Consider the following 23,557-nt stretch of genomic DNA (forward strand, 5'->3'; position numbering starts at 1 on the left):
ATGATCAGGATCTTCCCGGATTTCAGCGTGCAGGTGACTGCGGCGGCGGCCGGCGGGGCGGCCGGGGGGGTGCCGGCCGGGCCAGGCATGGGGAGAGCCAGCACCGCAGCCAACGGCAACCCGCAAAACGTCCAGGGCATCACTTCCTACCAACAACGGTGAGTGCAAGGCGAAAAGGTGGGGGGGGGCGTGAGGCTCCCTCACTTGCTTTTTTTTCTTTTGTGCTTTTGCGCGTTTTATTATTATTAATTATTATTATTATTATTATTTTGCTGTTGATTGCTTGGGGAAAAAAAAACCCACCCCACCAAACAAAACCCAAGCTCTTTGCAAACGCACGGAGATGGGAAGCAAATCTCGTTGTGGCTAGGAGGCGAAAAGCAACAATAGGAACAACAGCAAAGTGAAGGGGGGGGGGGGGGGGAAAGTGAGATCCCGGCAGCTTAGCTGGGCTGCTGCAAAGTTTGGGATCCCGTCCGCTCATCCTTTCTAAAGAGGAATTTCTCAATGTCAATGCCTTGTGCAAATCCCACTGTGTGGCAGCCAGGGGGGCGATTGATCACGGTATGTTGATTGATAATTTGTTTTCAACAGGGAGAGAGAGAGAGAGACCATTTTCACTTGGGGTTGCACACTTGCGGTTGCACATTGTCGTGTAACAGAATGATCATGTCACCTGTTACTACAGGGACATATAGCATGAACCCCTGAGTGCAACTCAGCACTGGTATTTATTCATCTTAAATGCATTCTGATGCAAATGCACGAGACTCGCAGACAGCGCCCTTAGGAAGGAAACCTTCCAAAGTTGGGTTAGGCAATAAGTCATAATGAAGTTTACAGCCCTTCCCCATTCCCCCTAACAATTCATCGATACGTGCTGATACTAACATGACGTTTAACTACCTGACATTTCTTTGTCTTCCTAAGAGGAGAAATCTGAAGTTTCTTGCTGTTATTCTTCCCTGTTGGAGAATTAAAACGCAAATGTATTCCTCCAAAAGTAATTGGCAAGGCACAACCCTAGACTGAAACCTGAAAAAGAAAAACATTTAAATTCTCTAAATAAAATTAAAATGGCATGGTCCCAATTCTCGTGTCTTCCAATATTGCAGTAAATTAAATGCTGGAGGAAAACAAAATAAAACAGTGGCGTGTAACCACAAATACCCAGCACCTCCAACTAAATGTGTATAAAATGACAGTGAAAATCTCAGGAAGACCTTACATTATGTTTCAAAGTTCACTGGTTCAGGACCTCTTCTTTGGCACCGCCAGTATTTTAAATTGGGCAGATTCAGATAATCAATATAGATCCTTGCCTGCTTTGTTGTTCCCCAACTTTGAGTTGCCTAATGCATTAGGGCAAGGTTTGGAAAACACATGGTGTATTTTCCATTTGATGCCCAATGGCACTCATTTTCTGGAGGTGACAGCTGAAGGATCTATTTTATGAAAAATTAGTAGAAAATTGTTCTTATTGAAATGATTCATGAGGCTACCTAGCCAAGGAACACTTGAAATGAAATGTCTTGTTTTGCTCACACACACACACACATACACACACATACTTTATATAAAAGAACTGGAATGTGACAAATATAAAGAATGGATTAAAGTTTGTTTCCTCTTATGCTTTCTGTATGATTTTTGTCACTTATACAACAGTTAAATTACAATGGAAACTGAGGATAACTTTTAACTAGGAAGTACAGGCAGCAGTCACAATAGTTTAGTCTGTGAAGTGGGGAAGTCAAGGGTCAGAAATGTCAAATTGGCTTTTACACAAATAAAAGAATCCTCTGGAGAATTTAAGTTAAACAGAAATATATGGACAAGGCAACATGCGAAATTTCAGAACTTCAGTGAGATTGCAACAGTTTGATTTCCTCAATCTGTACTCAGGAAGAAGTTATCAGGAAGGAACAGTACTTCTCTGACAAACTGCCCACTTCAGCAAACCAAATCTCAGCTAGTAAATATATCTGCAAATACCCCAAATTAAGAGAATCAAGTTGAGCCTGGATGCCTTGTGTACTTTCTAGTTTCAAGCAGAGAACACTTTTTGCATTCTCTCCACGTTAAGCAGAACGTTACAGACTCCCAACTCTGGCTTTCAGCTGAACGCTGTTCTGTTTTACTTCTTTTCTAGAAATGCCTAACAAATGTAACAAAACATTGGCACCTTTTAAAGCCCATTGCAAAAAATGAGATGACCCCTGTTCCCTTTTTCCTTTTTTGGAGGAAGGTGAAAGGATCTGCCCAGTGCAAATGGCCTTCTGTGCTTTTGGACCCTCGGTTCCTTAATCTAGTGTGGAACTTCTGTTATAAACCACTGAAACACAAGTAAGAGAAAGTAAGGAACTTGGGTTGAGTGCCTGGTGTTTCCTCTGGAGCAAGGCAGAGCAGTGAGTGAGCCTAGGGGTTGAAGAAGGACTAATAAAGAGTTCAAGGAGAAGTGAGGCCCCGATCCTGAAAGCACACACGTGGCTGTGTATCTTATGGAGAGTAGAAACGTGCGCAGGTGTTTTCCAGGATCGGGGCCTAGGTGAGCAGGCTGCTTTTCACGACATGATCAGAGAGAGAAGTCATCTGCAGGGGCTTGGTTCCTGGGCTGCCCTGGCACCCTGTGCCTGCCCCCTCGGAGCCCTCAGGACCTGTGCAGGTCAGTCTCGCTGCCTCCTAGAGGCAGAGATGCTGCAGGCTGGTGCATCGCCCGAGCCCCCTAGCTAAACTTTCTGGTGCTTTACTAACTTTTCTCCCATTGCAACTCACACTTGCAGCCATCCCATTCCCCTCTCCCGTAACTGAGTTTCAGCCGAGGCGTCCTTCTGAGCTTTCGTGCTTTAGGGCCAGCTCCTGCTCCTGCTCCCAGGAAAGCCCCCTGGATATCCCCCGCCCCCCGCGGGAGCAGGATCAGGCCCTTGAACAGCTGCACTCGGAGACAAGAGTAGGCACAGCCACAGTGGTCTGGGAGGCGGCACGCCATTTGCAAGGAGGCATCTAGCTCTCTGTGCAAACCTCTTTAACCCCGGCCCTCCCGCTGGATGGCACCTCTCAGGCACCCACCTCCGGGGATTACCTCCAGCCAAACTGCGCGTGCAAACAAAGCGAGGCATCACGCTATGCTGACACGACCACGGTGTCATCTCTTAACCAGGGAGGCTCTGAAGGAGATGGGTTGCGTGGTCACATCTGGGGTGTGTGTGTGTGTGTGTGTGTGGGTGTGTGTCCCCCCACCCCCTTGACATCCAGCTTCCGCAGAGGCCGGGAGCCGCACAGCCGTGACTGCAGGCGCCGCGCAGTGCCCGCACACTAGACGCGCACCCGCACCCCGTCCGTGACAGGCCGCCCGGAGCAGCCGCGTGTGCCCCAGGCACGCCCGCACACACATGCGTCGGCCGGCTGCACGCCACCGCGGCTGTGCGCGCCTCAGCCCCCCTCGTCTGCCGGCTCCGGTCCTCCCGAGAAGGAAAGTGTGCGAAACTGCAACTGAGCGGCGTTGTTGCGCCGGCAGCAGCGGCTCCGTCCCCTGCACAGGGAGCGAGCGCGGAGCTGGGGGAGCAGCTGGAAAATGCCCAGAAATACTTTCACAGCGGTCAAGCCCGGCGAGCCCTGACTCTCCCCTCCCTTCCCCTCCCCTCCCCCGGCCCGGCCCCGCTAGCCCCATGGCCTGGCCCCCGGCTTGATCCGGGCGCGTGTCACACCTGCCGGGCGGGCGATGCGAAGGGCCGGGCCGGCCGCCGCCGCCGCCGGGCATGTCTGCGGGGCCCGGGCTCGCCCCGCGCCTCGGCTGGTGGACGGCGGCGGCAGCAGCGCTAGCCGGCGAGCCGCAGCAGGACCGCGCGGAGCAGCGAGCGGGAGCCCGCGATGCTTTGGCCTCACTACTTTTGCTTAGCCTGGCCGGGTGATCGGGGCCATTGCCGCCGCCGCCGCTAGACACACACCACACACCAACACCAGGCGGGGAAAAGTAAGGGAGAGAGGAAAAAAAAAAAAGCCCAGGAAGATGGCGCCCACCAAGCCAAGCTTTCAGCAGGATCCTTCCAGGCGAGAACGGTAACACTTTCTCTTTATTGAACCTGCAGCAGCAGCAGCAGCATCGCCGGGCTGTGCCGCCGCCGCCTCGGGGCCGCTTTGGCTTCCATGCTGGGGAAGGGGGGGAGGCTCCGCCGGCGCTGCCTGCAGGCACCCGCTCGCCCGGCCAGGTACCGGGAGTTTCTCCTATTGCATATTGTCTCCTGCCGCCGCACACGCAGACACACACACACGTATACACCCTCCCCCCCACACACACACTCGGCAGCAGCAAGTCTCCGAGCAGTTGCACGTCCCCGGCTCGCAGGAGCCGGTGCTTGGCAGGCGGGGGGAGGGCGGCGTGTGCGAGGTGATGGCGGCGGCGGGGGGAATCCCCGGGGCGGCCCCCGGCGGGGTTGCGGGCTCGGCGCGGCGCGGCGCGGCGCGGCGAGGGGGGTGGGGGCTCGGCGGAGGGAGGGGACGACGAGGAGCTTGCACCAGGCCCGGAATGTCTCGCTGAGGGGCCGCCTCGGCTTGTGCAGTTCAAGTGCAGCTAGGCCAAAACTAGAGAGGAGCTGTTTTGCTCTTCGCAACAAGCTGCACAATCGCGCAAGTTTGTTCCGAGCTTTCCAACAATTGGGGAATATTGTGTCTGGATCCCCCCCGCTCCTCCCTTTGCAGGCTGCTGGGGAGAAGTTCGTGGTGGTGGAGGCACATCAGGGTCTTCAGGGCAGCTGCGCTAGGGGCTTCCTTCCGTCAGAAACCGAAGAGTTTATGTACAACACATCTAGCTGCAAGGGCGAGGGACTGATGTGATTCTTAGGATTCAGAGTGGTTCAGACTTTACACCCCCCGACTTTTGCTCGTAATCCTTCCTTTTAGCCCCCATCCTTGAATGTGGACTAGTGTTTTTGCTGACGTGAATCTACTGTGGCTGTTGTGAATGGCCCGTAGCAGATTTATCCTACTAAAGGGACTCTTTTTAAAGAAGTGATCCCAGGGAAACAGTTAACCAAGTTCATGTGATGTTACTTTGCCATTCTTACAAAAGTATTCAGAGATACATGCCCAGGAGGAGAGCCGCCAAAGTTTCTGCTGTCTTCAGCATTGCTAGTGAAGAAGAGGGGGGGGGGGGAATGCTGCTCCTGTTTAGTTCCAAAATGAAAATTGAGCATGTGGACAGCCTTGAAGTGCAGAGGGATTGGGACAGGTTAAGGACAGGTTGATCGGAGAAGTATTTAAAGAAAAATAAGTTGTAGTCAAGCAGACTTTGTTTCATGCCTGTCATTTTCAAACCTGTCTTTTAAATATTAGTGTGAGCACCCCCAGTAAGTTTTAAAAGACTGAAGTAGTGGCAGACTGGTTGGAGATATTTGTGTTTTCATAATGGAGTAAGTTACTGAGTATTGCAAAAGGTTGGGAAATTATACATTTTCTAGTCAAGGGTGAAGTATTAATATAGTTGTGCCTGAGATTGTACTATTAACTGTTGCACTCTGACTGTGCAGTCAGAAATGTATATACTAGCTGAATTTGGCTCTATGTGTAATGTCACTAGGAATCAGAGGTTTAACTATGTTTCTGCTTCTCTTTACTTATAAACGTTCAACATTTTCCTCCTGTGATCGTAAAGGCATTTCATCTATATTAATAGTGTCTTTAGAAGCCTGCTTTTTTATTCTGTAAAGTTCTTTGAGGTAAAAACAACAACACATAAATATCAATACCTTTTCCCTCTAACAGACGATTTTTTCTGTCTTCTTTCTGAGCATGGTACTATATTAGTACTAAGTGTATTTGCCAGGACAGCTTCAGTAATCTCTCTAGCAGAAGCATATTTGTGTGCCATTTTGGGAATTTCTCTGAGATAGGAATCTTGAAGATAGAATTAATTTCTAGGGGAAACTTCATAGCCTGTGCATGAGTGCTTTCTTTATCACCTGTCTCCATTTGGCATTCGGAGAAGGTAAATCAAAGTGCGCGATTTGTTATTCTGCTCCACTTGAGAGCTGAACTAAATAACACTTGGTCTGAAATTCTGATTGAAGTTGTAGGAGGATATACTGTATTTAATTTAATGCCCTTTAATAGCATCTTCTTGTTCAGCTCTGATGCTGTCATTTTAAAGGTTGGATCAGAGTGGTTTTTCTCTGTAGGGAGTGGGAGGAGTAATCATTTCTGGGGAAAAAGTAGTCCAAATTCCTGCAACACTAATAGCCGCAAACTTGGCCTAGTGTCCAAACAGTTGTTTTGTGCCCAGCGGGTTCACTTTGTTATCACTGTTTACAATGTCTTGAACACTTGGAGTATAAATATTACTTGTGTAAGTTGATTCATGCTTGTACAAGAAATGATCTCTCAAAGTATGCTGTTTAGAAAAAGTTTTTGAAAAAATATAATTGTGCTTCAGTAAATAGACATTAATGCTCATTCTCCTAAAACTTATTTATGTCTCTAAATTTTTGCAAGCAGCTGTTTGTGTAAGCGTACTTTACACCCATCTTCTGATGCGTATATTCTAAGTGACTTGAACAAGAGGCACAAATCAAATGCTTTATAAAGGGTTTTACAGTCTTTTTTCCTTAATTGTCACACTTACTGCTTAAAAACAGTTAAGAACTGTATGAGTAAACATCATGTATATTGTTAGTTTATTATTCATTTCCATCATATTTAGCTGGACTATATTAACCTTACTTTAAATAAGTTAATTGTTATAACATTTCTTTCAAAGAGAATATTTTTATGCAACTTACCACCAGCATTATTTGAACATTTTACACTTTGATTTATGTGTTTAGATTATGGAGAGGAAAAAAGAATTGAAAAGTTACACACTTTTACTAGTTTGATTTTTCTTTTGAACTCTGGTAGGTTGCAAATTATAGAGTTACAATACCAGCCTAGGATTTTTCAATTGTGTGGATGTATAACCAAGAAAATTAAATAGACAGAAGTGTCATGCATATGATATGCCAGCTCTGATTTGCAAAGCGTATCACAATATCACAGAGGTATTGGTTTAAAGTAAAGAAAAAAATCCTTCATTTTTGTATTTCTTTCTAGAGTATGAGCTTAAACACAGCAGTGATAAATGATGATATGCATTGTCTAACACTTGCTTTTATATAAATAGCTCCAGAAGATTGCTTAAATGATAATCGAAAATATGAAATAGGGTGGCCTTCATATCACAAGGCCAAGGGTCTACAAATGGAAAAACTGAAATAATGAAATATTTCCAAGGCAACAGACTGTCAACAAGAACAGTAATGCATGGGCATATCATAGAGCTACCAGAGAGGATATTAGATCTTATAGCTCTAGAGCCAGTAGTTATAATGACGTTTATTAAATAGAGCCCTCCCACATTACAACAATCTTTTTGATTTCTGATTTATGGATTAGCAGTCATGCTACTATTCATAATTTGAAACATTCTCCCACCATATTTGAGTTGCTGCTTTTTTTTCTCAACTGGAATCATATATTATTTAAGACTTACATGAGAGTATTGATCAACAAAAGTTATATTAGGTATTTTCAGTAACTAATGGGATTCTGAATAACAAGGTTTTGTCTGTAGCCCTGGTTCTGCTTTCTTTACGGCATAACTTTTTTCTTACCAGAGGCTGTAGCCATTTAACTTGTTTTACACCAAACGAATAGTGCTGCATAATCGTGTTACAAATACGTATTCAATAATTACAGGGCTTTTCAGGTCTAGTAACTTTGCAGTCATCATTAAAATCATCATGTTAACATTAATAAAATACAACACACCCCAAAATGTAGGCATTTTCAGGGGGGCATTAGGATATATCATGAACACTGGACCCTTTTCTTTTTGACTACACTTGAATTGTAGAATGTACTTGAGTGGCAGTTTGAAAACTCAGTTTGACCTGAAACTTGGCATGGAAGTTGCCAAACCCGTGTGAGTTTTACTGCAAAAATAATGTAAAAAATTTTTCGTAGAGTGATAACTGTTTTGTCATTTCATACTGATTTTATGTCATCTCTACCTAAAAAGTATCATTTTCAAAACACTTGGTTTCATCAATGTATTTATTTATATTAACAGTATCTTATTTATGGAGGGAGCACATTCAAAGAATGTTGATTGTTTGAAACTGAGCACATGGACTAACCCTAGCAATTCATTTTTGGCTGGATCTTTATCTCACTGAAGTTAGGAGTGAGGCTGATCTTGGCTTAATGGTAGTAGTATGGACCCCTTCTGCAAACTGTAGTTGAATTTTATCTTTTATCAATTAACTAAATAATTTTAGAGTTTAATGCAGACATATCTGAGCCTGAAACCCCATCTCACCTGAGTAAAACATGCATGTGAAATAAACCTTTTGGAGTCAATTGCTGTTAACATCAATAAGATTGCTAGTAGGTGTGAAAGTTATTCACATGGAGCAAAACTTCAGGATCAGGCCTGTAGTTAATTTAGAGTTAATCAGGTTGAAATGTTCAACTTGCATTTTGAGGCTGAGATTTTTTATTTTTTAAATTAAAAAAGACATTCCCCCCCCCCCCCCAGCCCTATGCACCTAATCAAGAAAATTCTTTTTCAATGTTTGATTTTTATTTACTTATTTTTGTATAGGGTTTTTTTGGGGTTGTATTTTGATGGAGATCCATGACTACCAAAGCTTTTTGGCATTTAGAAGAAATGTTTTGAAACAGAGTTAATAAATTATCCCATGTTTCATAATAGGCAGTATCTTTCTGGGTATATGTACAAAGCTACAGTGTCCTATCTTTATCATAAAAAGTTGTATTGGTGTGAAAGAGAAGGCTGGCTCTTGGTTTTAGCAGAACTTTGCATAGGAAGAATAATTTGTTATGATGTTGCATTTTGTTGCATAAGATGAGAATAAAATGGTTCCTGGTTTGTCATATATGACTAGAGCATTGTTCTGTGACTAGCTTGAGCAGTAGTTTCGCAATACACAAAGTCCCATTGAAATGAATAGGACTCTTGTACCATTGATATTGAAAGGACTTTTGCAGTAAAAATATTTTTTAATATTATATGTTGTAGTGGTATGTTACATGGACAAATATCATCTAGTAAGAGAATGAATAGGTTTGCAACTGAATCTGGGAAGAAGTGGTTTATATTTGGAGAACATATTCCGATGATTTTTTAAATTTAATACTCTAGGCCTGAATTTGTTCTCATTAAGATAAAAGACACAACTTTTCATGGACCTCATTGAATAGGAGCAGGGTTATGTACAATTTTGTATCATTAAACATACAAAATCAGGAACATTCCTAACTAAAACAGCGTAGTCCTCATGGAGATAGTTATTTCAATCTGTTGTGCCTAGATGCTGAAGTTTATGCAAGTACTCACCACACACTACACAGGCAAAACTCAATCACACTAACAAATAAGTGACCTTATGTAATGAACAAGAATTTCTAATGATCCACTGGGTGAATATAGGCTCAGTGTATGATTTGAGGTTGCTCCCAGTTTTCTTTCTCTGTGCTGCATTTCCTTATTTGTTGTACATTGAAATTATATCCTTCAGGCATATGCCGTCCTCCTTCCTTTCTGTTTTGGGAACATACATTTATGTCAGACTATACCCAAGCAAGACTAAATAATACTGTTTAGCATTTTAGTATAGATTTCTCTTCTTTTTGGGAGAGATTTTTATCTGAAGTGCTAGAGAAGTACTTTGAAAGATGTACAGTATAAACATTTTCATACCCATATTACAGATAGGGAAGCTAAGGTAGATAATTTATGAGAACTGGCAAAGTCAGTGCTAAAAATGGAATAAAATCACATTAATTCCTAAGGAAGTACTACACTTCCACTGAAATAAGGCACATCTCTGAAATGGCTTGGCATATTTTTATATTTGTTATTTCTCAAAATTATTTGTAAATTTGATGCATAATAGAAGTTCAAATTGCTGTTAAATAATTTAAATGAAGATGTATTATGTTTACATATGCCCACAGTGCATACATATGATAGAGCTTTTGAATGGTATGCATGTATAATCTACAGTTAAATATGGTGGGCCCATAATTCTGAGGTATCTATGGAATTTAGGCATCCAATCCTTATTGAATTTCAGTAAAGATTTGTCCCTAATACTGCTGACTCTTTGCAAGTCCCTGACTGGTAATGTTGTCTGGATTAGGACTATAAAGTTGTGTTCATTAAAGTGAGCATGGATATAGTTTTTAAACCAAATTTTATAGACTAATGCTGCCTTGGTATTGTCATTTTGAATTAAATTATGCAAGTGAGCGTCTTGCTTATGATTTTTTTAGGTCCTTTTATATATGCTGAAGGGGGTTAATTTCCTTGTTTTTTTCCCTGGTTTATATGTTACATTTGAGAATTTGGTATGCTTGTGATTTCAAGCTCCATTTATATGAGTTAGGTGGTCTCAGCATTGTCGTCTTAACTTTGCTAAATGAACTGCAATCTAATTTGATAAATATTGGATGGACTAATTGTCTCCTCTTAGGAGACTTAGTATGATATAGCAGGGAAAAATGACATGTAACATGTCTGGGTGGTACTCTTTATAGATCAGGTTTGAGGTCAGTTGAAAACAGCTGAGTGACCATCCAGACTCTTGGTTAAAAAAAGGACTTGTTGATGGTATTGCTTATATTTAACCTCCAAGTTGTAAGGAGTGGCTGATTATACTTGTCAGGCCGTTGTTAGATGTAGAATTGACGGATGTATTTCACCTACACATAAACTACTAGTCCCACAGACGAAGGGATCTGGAAGAATTTGCATTATTAAAAACAAAAAAGCCCTGTTTTTATTTTAAGGTAACAAATAAAAGGATTGCATCAAAAGACAAACAAATGTTTGAGGTAGTTAATTCTGATTTAAAATAAAATGTGTATTTCTTGTATAAATCAAAAGTACAGTAATTTTTCTCTGTGGCTGAATGAGCTAGATAAATGGCACTCAAGCAGCAGTGTTTGAAGGATCCAAGTATTTTAGTAGAGTATCTTAATTAATTGGATGTTCACTTTAATAGTGAGGCTTCCTGTTTGTAGGCAGTGTTGGATAAGGAGAATGTATATTTGCTATGTAAATTATGTATATACATTGAAGAGGACCAATTTTACTAGAGATGTATTTTTGCTAAACAATATTAAACAACAAAAATAAACTGAGTTGACGGAAAGTACATACCTAAAGTGAGAGCAACGGTAGAAAAAGATTTAACTGTGCTTGGATCTTAGCAACAGATGTACTGTTCCCTTTATTACAATCATTCTGTTTATGTTGGAATTTTGAAACCAAGAAGCACTGGCTTTCCTCTTAATTTTAGATATTTTAGAAGTTAAGGAGCTTTTCCACATAGTTATAATTTGGTAGCCCTTATTTCATGAGTTCCAACACCAGTTTGTTCAAAGCCTAATTTTATGTTTTTGTGCAACTTCTTAAAGACCATAGTATCAGTTAATAGAATAGAGTAAATATCAATCCAAAATAAAAAGAGTGATTTGACATGCTGATTATCCATCTTTGGGGTCCTTTTTACAATACAGAATGTTCAGATTACCTGTAATCTCCCAGGAATTCTCTCTTTGCTTTTATACTTACTTTTTCTGGTCACATTACAAAACAGTTATTTGAGTCCTGCTTGTGACTTCATTTTCACATGTGAAGGTTTTCATACATCATGTTGACTGTTCAGTGAAAAATAAGAAGAAAACAAAATCATTAGGACAAGTTGCTTATTAGTGGCAGAAATATGTTGCATTTCTCAAGCAAAATGAAGCATCTGTTTGATGCTAATTTTGGAGAAAACTTTTAAAAATATTCTACAGTTGTGTATACCTATGAACTATGTGGTGTTTACAATACAGAGTATTGTAGACATATGCACATACACATTATTTGCTTGAAATGAAATAATGCTGTATAGTTGTCTTCCACATGCTGTAAATGTCTTACTTTAGATAAAGTTTAAATTTAACACATGCACAGGAATGGTGCTTTTAATTTTTTTTTTTTTTTTTTTTTACTAACGCTGTGAGGGAAAAGTAGGCTCATCATTTTTTGCACATTTTTATTGTTCTGTGTAAATGTAATTTGTTAATCCTGTGAAATTTGTCATAGATAAATTTGCTTGGATTATCTTGTCACCACCGTATCTGCATTCTTTTGTTCATTGCTTATTCATAATTTAACAGTCTGGCAGTGAGCCTTTTTGGGATGCTCACAAAAGATATATGACCTCTACCAGCTGCTACTATAACCTGCAGAATGCACAGCAAGACATTAGAAACGTGAGGATTCCTCTACTGATTAAAGTGCTCTTCATTTAAACAGTCTGTTCATAAGAATCTCAGGAATCTTTGTGAATAGCAGTTTTTATTTTTTTTTCTTTTCTCACAAAATTAGTTCTAACTGTGTTTTTCCAAAGTAGACAAAACTAATATGGAATGTTAATCTGGTGGTATTTTATTTTCTAGTTGCACTAATGGAAATGAAATTTTTCATTAGTGTTATGTATATATGCATACATCTATATATTTACTGTAATTTGGCAGTATGAAAAAATACTGCCTTTTCTGATTATTTAAATCTAAATCTTCCTACTAAGATTTGTTTTGTCATGCATTGTTATCAGGTTCTGGTTTCAGAGGGGCTGGCTGATTTAAGCCTGCTTTAGTCCAAACACCTTACAGACCTGTACTCTGTAAACACTCAATATAATACAGTACACAAAAGACCTTAAATAGAATGTTACTTGAAGTGTAGCAGCATTTTACACTGTCATTATTCTCCTGACTCAGTTTAGCATATACATTTCCAGCCCTCCCCCCCCCCCCCCTTTTTTTTTTGGTAACCTTTTTTCCCCTTATCTGCAGATCAGCTTGTGAGTAATGGCTAGTTTTTACCTCCCCTTTGTGCTGGCACGTGATTATAGTTCAAAATAATTCATTGCTAATCCATGCAGTATTGGTTCATCTCCATCACTGTTTTGTGATTAGAGCCTTAGGCCTGTAGGAATATCCTGCTACATAGTTTTCTGTTCTGATTTCCTTTGCCTGCTACCCTTATTTTAAATAGTTCTGTAGTTATTGCACTCTCACTTTATATTTCTTGAAATGTATTGATTTTACAAGATTGATATTTATTTGAGACCTTTGTTTTAAGGAATTGTGAAAAACATTTCTGTTTTGCTTTGAAGGCGTCTTTTTATGTGGGTTTATAGGTCGTGGTTCACCTCATCTGATGTTATAAACCTGTGGCTTTTTAGTCCTTCATTTCTTCTTAGAGGTCTGTGTTCTGTTTGTACATATTTACATAGTAAGGTGAATCAGAGTGTCCAGTGTCTTGAAAGGAAACACTATGTCTTTATGAAGCAAATCATAGTAGCATAGTAATGATTGCCTTGAAATCTCTTACAAAGTATTTTAATCGGTGCTACTAGTGTAAAATAAAGTTGTTTGAGGAACTTCTGTGATCTGTAGGGCCTGATCCTGCTATGATATCTTCTGTTGAAGCCAGTCATTGTTGTAGATTGTTTTTATATGCTAAAATAAGAATATACATTGATCAGCTTTGAATTTAACATTTCTAGATTATGAAGCAAATCCATCATTTCATTTCACATCAAATAATACCAGTTTTATAAGAAGGTCATCTAAAAGATTTTTAAAGACTTTGTTTCAGCATTGAGTAGTCCTGTGTTCCTTTTAATAATTACTTTCATCTCATTGTAGCCCTGTGTTTGAAAGTGTAGGTCAATAAGGATGATCGCATTCAGAATTTCATGATCTGTGTAGTGGAACAAATTGAAAGCAAAGCCTGTATCAATCACTGTGAAGGGAGGGTTAATTGTTACTGCTTCTCAAGCCTCTGGACAGATAAACCAGTAATGAAATACTTATTGCTCTGATATGTGAATGGTAAAGGATGAAACAATGGAAACAGAAGCAGTCTTCAAAGATAACAAAAAAAAAGCAAAGAAAAAGGAATAATCTGGACTAAAGTAAGATACTGTATATGCTCTACATTAACATTTTAAAAGTAATATTGTTTTCATCTAATACAGCCTTCAAGTAATGATTTAAGACAGCAGTGACTGTTAGGTTTCTAAAGCCAAAACAAAACGTGAATTTGAAAGCTCTTTTTATGCAAACAATTTAAAATGTTTTACATAAAGTCTGGACCCTAGGTAAAAGTAATGTTTCTATGTATGTAAGATTTTTATTCTTTTGCTTTGCTTTTCATTTAAGTGCTTTTCTTCTGCTTTTTAATTTAATTCATTTTTTTATTTTCAAAGTACAGCTGCATTTACTGAATCCAGTGTGTTTTGTTACTGTGTGAAGGCATTTTAGAGCTTTTTGTCTACAACCAACCAGGATACTAAAGGAGTGTTTAAAGATAGAAATAGCAAAGTAAAAATGAGTGCAGCAAACAAATTATGGTACTATAGTAAATATTTAACTATTTCTAGAATGTGAACTTAGCATTTAAACATCTGTTAGTTACTTATATGTTGAAATATATGCAAAAATATTTAGCCAAATTGAAGTCTTAGGCCCATGACAATCATCTCAACACAGTGGGTAGTTCTGAAAATTAATGAGAATGATAATACTGTAAAGACTGTTCCAGAGTTTGCCCAAATTCATTATCTAAGACTCTTGTTAAGAACATCTCAAAGAATTTTAACCAGGAAAATATATTAATGGTTCAAAAGCATTTTTCAAAACGGTGATTTATAAAAGTATAATGGAATTATATATGCAAGAGCTATAGTTAGAAGTACAGATAACACGAGTATGACTTTATGAGGAAATATTTTTCTAATGGCTAAAGTACTTGGATTTGATTTCATACACAGGTGTTGAGCTTTATTATTTTATATATTGGAGTAGAAGGAATGAAAAAGTGAAGGCTATTTGCAAAATATATACCGTATGTATTCAAACACAAGACAGGTTTTTTCCCCCTGCTTGGCATGGGGAAAAAAGCTCCTTGTCTTACAATCACATACAAGGAAGTCTTATTAAATACATTGTCTGTCATTAAACTACTGCTTCATGCAGCATGTTCTCAGCAACGGAAACCAACTATGAAGTTGATTAAATGCAGCCAACATTGGGCATGACTATAGAAACACATGACCCACATTGGGCAAACATAGGCTAGTGCAGCCCATCTGAATAAGCCACATGGTAGTGCCCATTAAATACAGTCCCATTAACAGCTGACTTGTTTTCCAAGTCATAGTGAGCCACTAAGTTGCATATATTTGTACTTCCTCTTCACTCCCACAGCTGAGCTGCACTTTTTTGCTTCCTGTTTCCAATTATTCCTTTTTTTCCACTAGCCTTAAATGTCTGTCATACATCTCAGTGGGGCCCCAAACAGTTCACCCCAGATCCTTTTGTTTGCCTTCTCTCTCAGCCTGGCATAGATGATTGGTGTGGGCCTGCCCTCCATGAGATGAAGTTGGATCAGGTTGCTCTGCATCTCAGCTGCATATAAGTTTTTAGAGCATCCCAGGACTTGTGACAGGAACACCAGGTTCCAGTCATAAGTGGTGGCTAATTAGCACATGGATCTTTTGTGTGGGGTATCCTGGAGTACACACACATACTGAACAGTGCTGAGCTATGGGGTCATCATGACTTGAAATGCTGTTGACTCTGGTGGGGACCAGCCTAATGAACTGTGTAAGCCTTTGGACTAATATCATGCATAGCTTATACTACCTATAAGTGTCAAAGTGTTGCTCAAATGTGTGTTTATGAAGCATCTGTGCTAAAACTGGTGCTAGAAGCAGTTTTAAGTAAAGATAACATGCATCAATTCTGGATGAACTAAGTGCATGGGTACTATATGCGAATTGCTATAGCCATATTAAATTTCCAAGTTACTATTTTCAAATTTACTCCTCACTTCCATGTACTCAGAGATGGCAAAGTCTAACAGCAAGGAGAGGGGGAAGGGGCTGCCAAGGGAAAAAGTTGAGGAGAAACAGACTACAAAGGGGTACCTGACCCACCAGATTCATTTTCCTTGCTGTAGCAATGGAAAGGGGGGGACAAATTCAAGGCAAACCACCAGTAATTAGATTCCATGCCTGGAAAATTATAACAAATGTATACATTCTCCATATATAGACTCTAATTTTTGGGGGTTGACTTATAATTTTGATAGTCTTCTATTCAAGTTAATATGGTATTTCTGACACCTTCTTAGCAACTTAATGAGGCCTACAACTATTACAAGATAAATAAAGCTATGAATTAATATTTTGGGTACAATGTAAACATCTTCTAGATGCACAAAAAGCACTTTTAGGAGCAGGGTGATGAGAGACATCTTTAGATTTTTCTTCAGAATGTTAAGAATTTCCTGTTGCCTTTTTCCTGATGGGATTGACGCAGCTGTGTATCATATGGAATGAAAGAGGAACCAAATGCCTTACTTTGGTTTATGCAAGTTTTTCATTTGGGAAAATTGATGTGTTCATTTTGACCATTTTCAAAATACATCAGTCATATTATAATGATGTGCTCCAGATTCTCTCAGTAAGAGCTAGTGATGGTTAAAGTATCCATTTTTAAGTGACAAAGGTTATATAAAAATATTCCAAATGTATTAGTTTAAAGGTTCTATCTTCTGCATGCTATAAAACATAGTTTCCTTAAAAATCAACAGGCATTGTATGGTGCATACAGTGTTCCCATTTGTGTTTCAGTAAATCTTCACATCATGATAGTAACTGTATGTATGTGAAAAACATCTGTCAGTCAATACATTTGTAGAATTAAATTATTAGTGAAGTTGTAATTTCTAGTTGGAAAATCAAAATAATTACGTAATTTATAAAATCACATCAGGTTCTGTTCTGTCCCTGCCCCATAAATTTTACTGGGAAATAGGAATGCAAAGTAAAAATGGGAGGGAATCCACATTTTTGCCTATTTAAATGGAATTATATTTTGGATCTAGATTGTCCTTTCCCATGAATACGTGCCTTACATGGAATGCAGGGAGCTAGGGAATTCTAAAAATTTAATTTAGTGGCATATTCCAATATTTTCCTTTTCAGATGAAAGTGTTTTCTGTAGTGTTAAGGAATGTGGCCATCCAACCCAGATGATGCTGGGAAGTTGTAGGGAAGCCTTCTGTACTGTAAAGTACAAATCTACCCTGCTTTCTGTCATGGCTCTAGCAAGAGTCAATAGCTGATTTCCCTCCAAGATGTGCTGCAGCAGCTGCTCAGGGGTTCCAGGGAGAATTAATGCGCTTTAATCAGCATTAGCTGCTGATCAGATGGCTGTTTGTTTCCATTGGCTGTGCAGTGGTGAGTCAATTAATACACAAAGAGCCTGAGAAGGCTGAATATGGGGGAAGGCTGCTATATAAGATGCTATGTTACTGCATTGTCAGAAAAGTGCCACTCTACAATAGAAATGTAAATTGAGTTGCAGGGAGTGCCAGGAAAAGGTAATGTGGTCAGGTTAAAAAAAAAAAAAAAGCTGAAGCAAATACTCTATTGCAGTGTGATACCAACCAGTGCAGTGTCATATAACTTCTGGCAAGACATACTGCACAAGTTAATGATGGCCAAGACAGCACTAATGCAAAATACCTGTGAACCTCGGTCCTCATCCTCCTTGATCTGTTAAATGATTTGATGCCATCAACCAGGCTCTTCTTGAAATATTGTTTACTGTTGACTACTTTAGATATTTTCTCCTCCCAGTTCTCTGACTTCACTAATTGCTCCTTCAGCATGTTTTCTCCCTCTACACCTGTTTCCTGGGTAGCTTCACCCACCAAGAGATAGAGATCTGCATAGTGATGAGGGCTGAATCTATCTTTCAGATGAAACTAACATCTTGGCTTACACCTCTGAGATCTGCTCACTCACAAATTTCTGTCAGTTCAAGCTCAGCATGGCTGAATCAGGGCACTTACTCTTCCCCTTGCCCCACAAGCCCTCCTAGCAATCGGCTATCTTGATCACTATGGACAATACTGTCATCTTGTCTATCATTCAGATCTGCAACTTGCATATACTCTTTGACCCAGGCTTTTCTTTGGCTTCTCACTTCTGGCTGTGTCTAGATCTTGTATCTTGAAGATGTTAACTTTCCTATTCACCCACACAGCTAAAACTCCTGTTTGTATTCTCATCATCAGGGAAAATCTGTGATTAAAATGAAAGGCCACTGTATACATAGGTATCAGTTGAACACAATGTTTTATTGACATATTTACAGTTTTAAAACAATTTGGAAGCCTACTAGTGCCTCAATCACTATAATAAAATACATTCTAAATACTAATATATTTTGGCATTTGATTTTGCGCTTTTCATGATTGAAAATCAGAGCTCCTGTTGAGACCACTCTGTACAGCCCAGGGAATTATGCACAGAAAAACTCAAAATTATACAGAATAAATTACTTTATATTTAGTTTAATTTGTAAAAAAAATAAATAAACACTGTTTGAACCTTCTTTAGAAATATATGCGGGTACTTTGTATGGTTGGGGGGGTTGGTGTGGGGGGGGATTTGTGAAAGTTTCGGGTTTGTGGGGGGGTTGTGAAGGGTGTTGGTTGGGGTGTGGGTAGGTGTTGGGTTTGTGGTGCACAGCCCCCACCACCAGCGGCTCAGCAGGCTATTGGTGTGCTCATGGCCACAGCAGACAGAGCCCTTGGCGGTGTGCGCCTCTGGCTGAGTCCCAAGGGCTACACATGCTGGTATGGAGCCAGACCGGCCTGCTGGTGTGTGCCTTCACACCAAACTTTGCACCAAACTGGGCTGGCTTCATGCAGATCACGGCACTGCAGGATCTGCATGGAGCCATGTCCCGTTGGGCTGGCCAGGCTCCGTGCCTCCATGGGTGGTTTTCCGCTGGAGTGCTGGAAGCCCCACATAGAGGCACAGAGCTGGCTGGCTTGGCGTGATGGTGCATGTACTGGGAGCCGTGTGCCATTGGGCCAGGTGGGCTCCGTGCCTCCACATGGGGCTTCCGGTACTCCAACAGGAAGCCACGCGTGGAGGCAAGCAGGAGCCCGCCCAGCCCGACAGTGCACGTCTCCGTGCCTCCAAGTGCGGCTTCCCACCTGGTCTGATGGCGCATGGCTCCCAGTTCATGTACCACTGGGCCAGTCCTCCATGTGGGGCTTCTTGCGGACACCTCCGCATTCCCTCAGCCCCGACCACAGAACCCCACCGGCTCTTCTCAAAGCCTCCAACCTCCCCAGCCCTGGCAGTTGCCTGTATCTGCCCTACAGGGCCCCCCCTACCCCTCCCAGCCTTGCTGGAGGGGGCCCCCAGCTGGCCCCCTGGCCCCTGCAAGCCCCACTTACCTCGAAGGCTCCAGAAGGGAAAGTGAGCCTGAGCCAAGCCCTGGCTGAGTCTTAGGCTCTGCCCCTTTCTTCTCTCTCTCCCCCTCAGGATAGGGTTTAGGATTTGCTGCCCCTTTTGCAAGAAGTTCTTGCAAGCTGCAACTGTGCCAGCCTGAGGAACTCCTTTTGCAGATGATCAAGAAAAATGGCCTCAGCTTGGTAGTTTTTGTATCCCTTGTATTGCTTGACTTGGTGTTTGCATTTGGATCTGAGAAGATAGTTTGGTTACAGTGCTTTCTGCTATATCTTTTGCCATGTGTTGAGTCTGCCTTTGACACAACCATAAACAAGCAAAGTTGTACTTTATTTTTATTTATCACTTTTAATACAATAGTGCCCAAAGGCCCCATTCAAGATTGGGGATCCATGTGCTAGGTAGAGTACAAACAAGCAGAAAATCAGTCCTTGTCTAAAGGAACTAATTAATATTAAACCTCTGTTTTTTCTTAATTGTCCACAAACTTATGTTGTAACATATTGATTACATTAATTTCAAATTCATATTTAGTGATTTTCATTTTTCCATCAAACAAGGTACATTTAATAGACAGCTTTAACAAAGGTATGAATATTTCAATATCGTTTGTCTTTGTGAAACTTCATTGACAAACAGTTTACTTAAAATGGCTTTCAACCTTGCAATGAAAAGAGTAACATATATTAGGTTGTAAACTGCAATACAGTACATTTGGCATCTTACCATAATAGCAAATAAAGGAATATTGCTGAAGATAAATATATTTATTTCAGTAAATCTACAAATTCAACAGCAGAATTCTGGGAAGATCTTGCAACTAGAGTCAACACACTGTAGAAAGGCATTAACAGTATGAAGTTTGATTGATAGACAAAAGCTTCAGGCACTAATTTCTGAAACGTTTATGTCCTCTACATTTATAGTAGAGGAATTTTCCATTATAAGTTCAATTGAACTGAAAAAAATATTTCATTTTCAGATTTACAGTTCTTCAATACATGACAGTTCTCAGCCTTAGTCATAAATGCAGTTGTTGAACATGATTTTAAAAAAGAAGGTTTATAAGAAATATTTTTATTTGTTCACAAGTCAAGAAAATTGCTGGTTTGAACCAATATATGGTCAACGCAATTTCCTGTAAAAAGAGAAAAAACCTGACCATGTGCTTTTTAATACATTTTGGCATGCATTTAGAAGCAAGCATGAGTAGTCCCTAAATATAGATGTATCGTCTGGAAAAAATTATTGTAACAGTAATCCTCAAATTATCCCTGTACGTGCCACTTAGTATGAATGATGTAATACCTGATCACTTCTTATGTGTGTGAAGCTTCCATTGATTGTGTACACATGTTAGCATGTGTACAAATGGGACATATCAGAACTAGAACATATCAGACTAACAATGACCTGCCAGATACAGATGTTTGGACCAAATTTTGATCTGTAAATTCACTGTAAATCTGCATACAGTGTATTGTTCCAAATTTATTTGGGTGTGAAAAAAGGTAGCACTTGACTTCCAAAATTTCTGTAGCTTAGAAGATCACTTTTCATGGTGGGTTGTTTGTGGAAGGCTACAGATATGCAAAGCAATTTTTTGTGAGGAACAGCAGTTGGGTATAGTATACTGCCCCTTTTCAATGAAGGCACTCATTCCTGATCTGAGTAATTTTTTTCTGACAGTTTCTGAATTGGAAAGAGGTGAGATTTGAAGGATAACAACTGCAGGATAGGGAGCTGAAGCTTGACCAATCCCCTAGGTCAGTGGTTTTCAACCTTTTTAGTCTCAAAGAACCCTTCATTTGATTCAAGGTGCCCCTCTATAACTTTGTGAATTGGGCAGCATCCTATTTAAAAAACCAGTGGATTTATTGTAGCACTTACCTCCTTGCTCAGGGGCCAGGCAGTAGAGGCAGGACAGCGGCAAGATGGGGACAGCCTGAGCCTGTATTTATCTCCTCACACCTTGCAGCGCCTTTCAGAAAATGTTGCAGCACCTCAGGGTGCTCCAGCACCCTGATTGAGAAACACTGGCATAGGGACTTGAAGAAGGAATTGAAGTGTCAGTCTTTGCACCAGGCTTTGAGTGAGATGAGCATGTTTTAAAGACTGAATGAGCTCTCAGGGAGAATTGTATGAAGAGAGCCTAAATTACCCCATATGCGGAACAGGAGGATACTGAACAATTTATTATCAGGATGAAATGCAAATTGTGTATTTGGCTGCAAGATATATGGACTGTTTAATATCCCTGCTGGCAGGGAAGGTATTGGATGCCTGTTGTGCCATGACTGATGACTTGGTGAATATTTATGTACAAATGTCAGGGGTGGATCCTATCAACAGTGATTCTGGACTAATAGTACCACCAGGCAAAAAACCATTGCAACTGGTTGATTTGGTAAGCTGTTGATAGAAGTCAGGCCAGAATACTAGGGAGGATCTTCAGTGCAGTAATGAAAGGATTTTTAGGTGCAAGAATGGCAACCAAAATCTAGAGCAGAAACATTGAGTCTGATTCCTTTAAGATTTTGGGGAACATTAATGGTACTAATACTGTGTTCAGTGTTGAACATATTAGTCAACTTACTTTTGGAATGAGAGCAAGTATTGGTTAGGAGTCCAGTTTTATGTCCAACATTATGCAAAACTATATGAGGAACTAGAGACTTGAATTTATTTAGTCCTCTTTTGTAAAGACTTTGGATGTGTTTAATTAGAAGCGGAAGCATGCCACCAGTATCCATTAACAACACAATATCAGACAGGCATACGTATCCCCAATGTTTTATTTGCCTGTACAATGTGTCTTGGGCATCAACAGCTTTCTTCCATTTGAGCGTCTTCTTGAGTAAGAGTTTGAAGAACCTTAGATGTTTTAAGAGAAACCAGGGAAGTTGGACTACTGGAAGGAGAAAGACTGATCAAGTTCCAGGAGAAAGACTGATCAACAGTTGTGAGAATTTCTCAGAGATCCTGGGAAACTGGAGACTAGTATTATGTGTGTGTCTGGGGGAAAATAGCAGGTCCTGTAAAAACTTTAGAAAGTGTGAAGTAGTGCTATGAATTAGTCTTGTCTGATATAAATTCTCAGTGAGATGTGAAATGCTTTGAGAATGGAGAAAATACTACAGAAAATTAAATAGACAAAGTACATTCTCAAAGACATCTAAGAAAAAGAACAAGGTGAGTTTTTTTTATGTGTATTAGTAGTTTAAGACACTTTACAACATTAGCAGCATCTGAATTGATTTAATAGAACAAACGTGTAAAAGGCTGGTGGATAATTCATTTTTAGCAGGCCCTTACAGATATTCAAAACAAGATTTTTCAACCAAATTTGTAGCATGAGTTGATGATTTTAGAGTTGTCCTGGAAGAAGTATTAGGAAGCAAATGAAGGAAGATGATACATGGTCTATGGGAGCAGAAAGCTTTTTTTAAAAAATGGATCAGATATGCCACTTCTGACAAAATGTTTAGCTATCAAAGGGGCAGTACAGTCTCAAAAGTTATTTATATGGAGGACATTTTATTCTTGAAATGGATCATAAAGGATTACAATGGCTGAAGAACATGAAAGATCACAACTCTCATATAACTTGGTGGTACCTTACACTGCAGCCATACAATTTCACTATTGACATAAACCATGGTATAAAATATGCTGGTATTTTCTATTCCTATATCTGTCCTTTCAGAAGGAGGACACAGCAGGTATGGGGGAATAAATGTACAAGGCAAGCTGTCCTTGGTGAATAACAAAGAAGTTGTCCATTATGAGGAATAAGTCAGTGCTTCTCTCTGCTCTGTTAGGATCCCCAAACTGTATCATCGAGGAAAAGTAAGTCAGAGTTACCTTTTTCTCCAGAGCTAGAAATCTGCAGTTGCCCAGCTTTGTGTAGAGATATGATCAAGAAGTAGGTCATAAAATTTTGCTTCTCAAACTTGATGGTTGGACTTCAGGCATATTGCAGAGCATGATAACTCTGCATAAGACAAGTGTGAATACCTGAGGTTCACTAAATCATTCTGTTACCTAAGCTGGCATAGAAGGGGAGGCAAAGGCTGGTTTATTAAGCTTTGCCATAAAGTGGATTGGTAAAGAGGGGTGAACTTAAGAGCCTGTAAAATATAATACATTTGCACTGTCAG

General features: G+C 40.2%; 1 protein-coding gene across 7 annotated transcripts in view; it reads left to right on the plus strand.

The window, feature by feature from the left end:
- The window catches only part of NPAS3 (neuronal PAS domain protein 3), an 874,684-nt gene continuing 851,127 nt past the window's right edge, over nucleotides 1-23,557 (plus strand). For 3 of the 7 annotated variants that reach the window (XM_059723041.1, XM_059723042.1, XM_059723043.1), the window contains exon 1: nucleotides 1-158. In XM_059723041.1, coding sequence (XP_059579024.1) covers nucleotides 1-158 — 158 coding nt within the window. Of the gene's footprint in view, nucleotides 159-3,404; nucleotides 4,060-23,557 lie in introns of those variants that run through there. The other 4 variants (XM_059723044.1, XM_019488766.2, XM_019488767.2 and 1 more) reach the window with 2 other exon arrangements.

The sequence above is a fragment of the Alligator mississippiensis genome, chromosome 2 (assembly GCF_030867095.1).
Source record: "Alligator mississippiensis isolate rAllMis1 chromosome 2, rAllMis1, whole genome shotgun sequence".
Lineage (NCBI taxonomy): Eukaryota > Metazoa > Chordata > Crocodylia > Alligatoridae > Alligator > Alligator mississippiensis.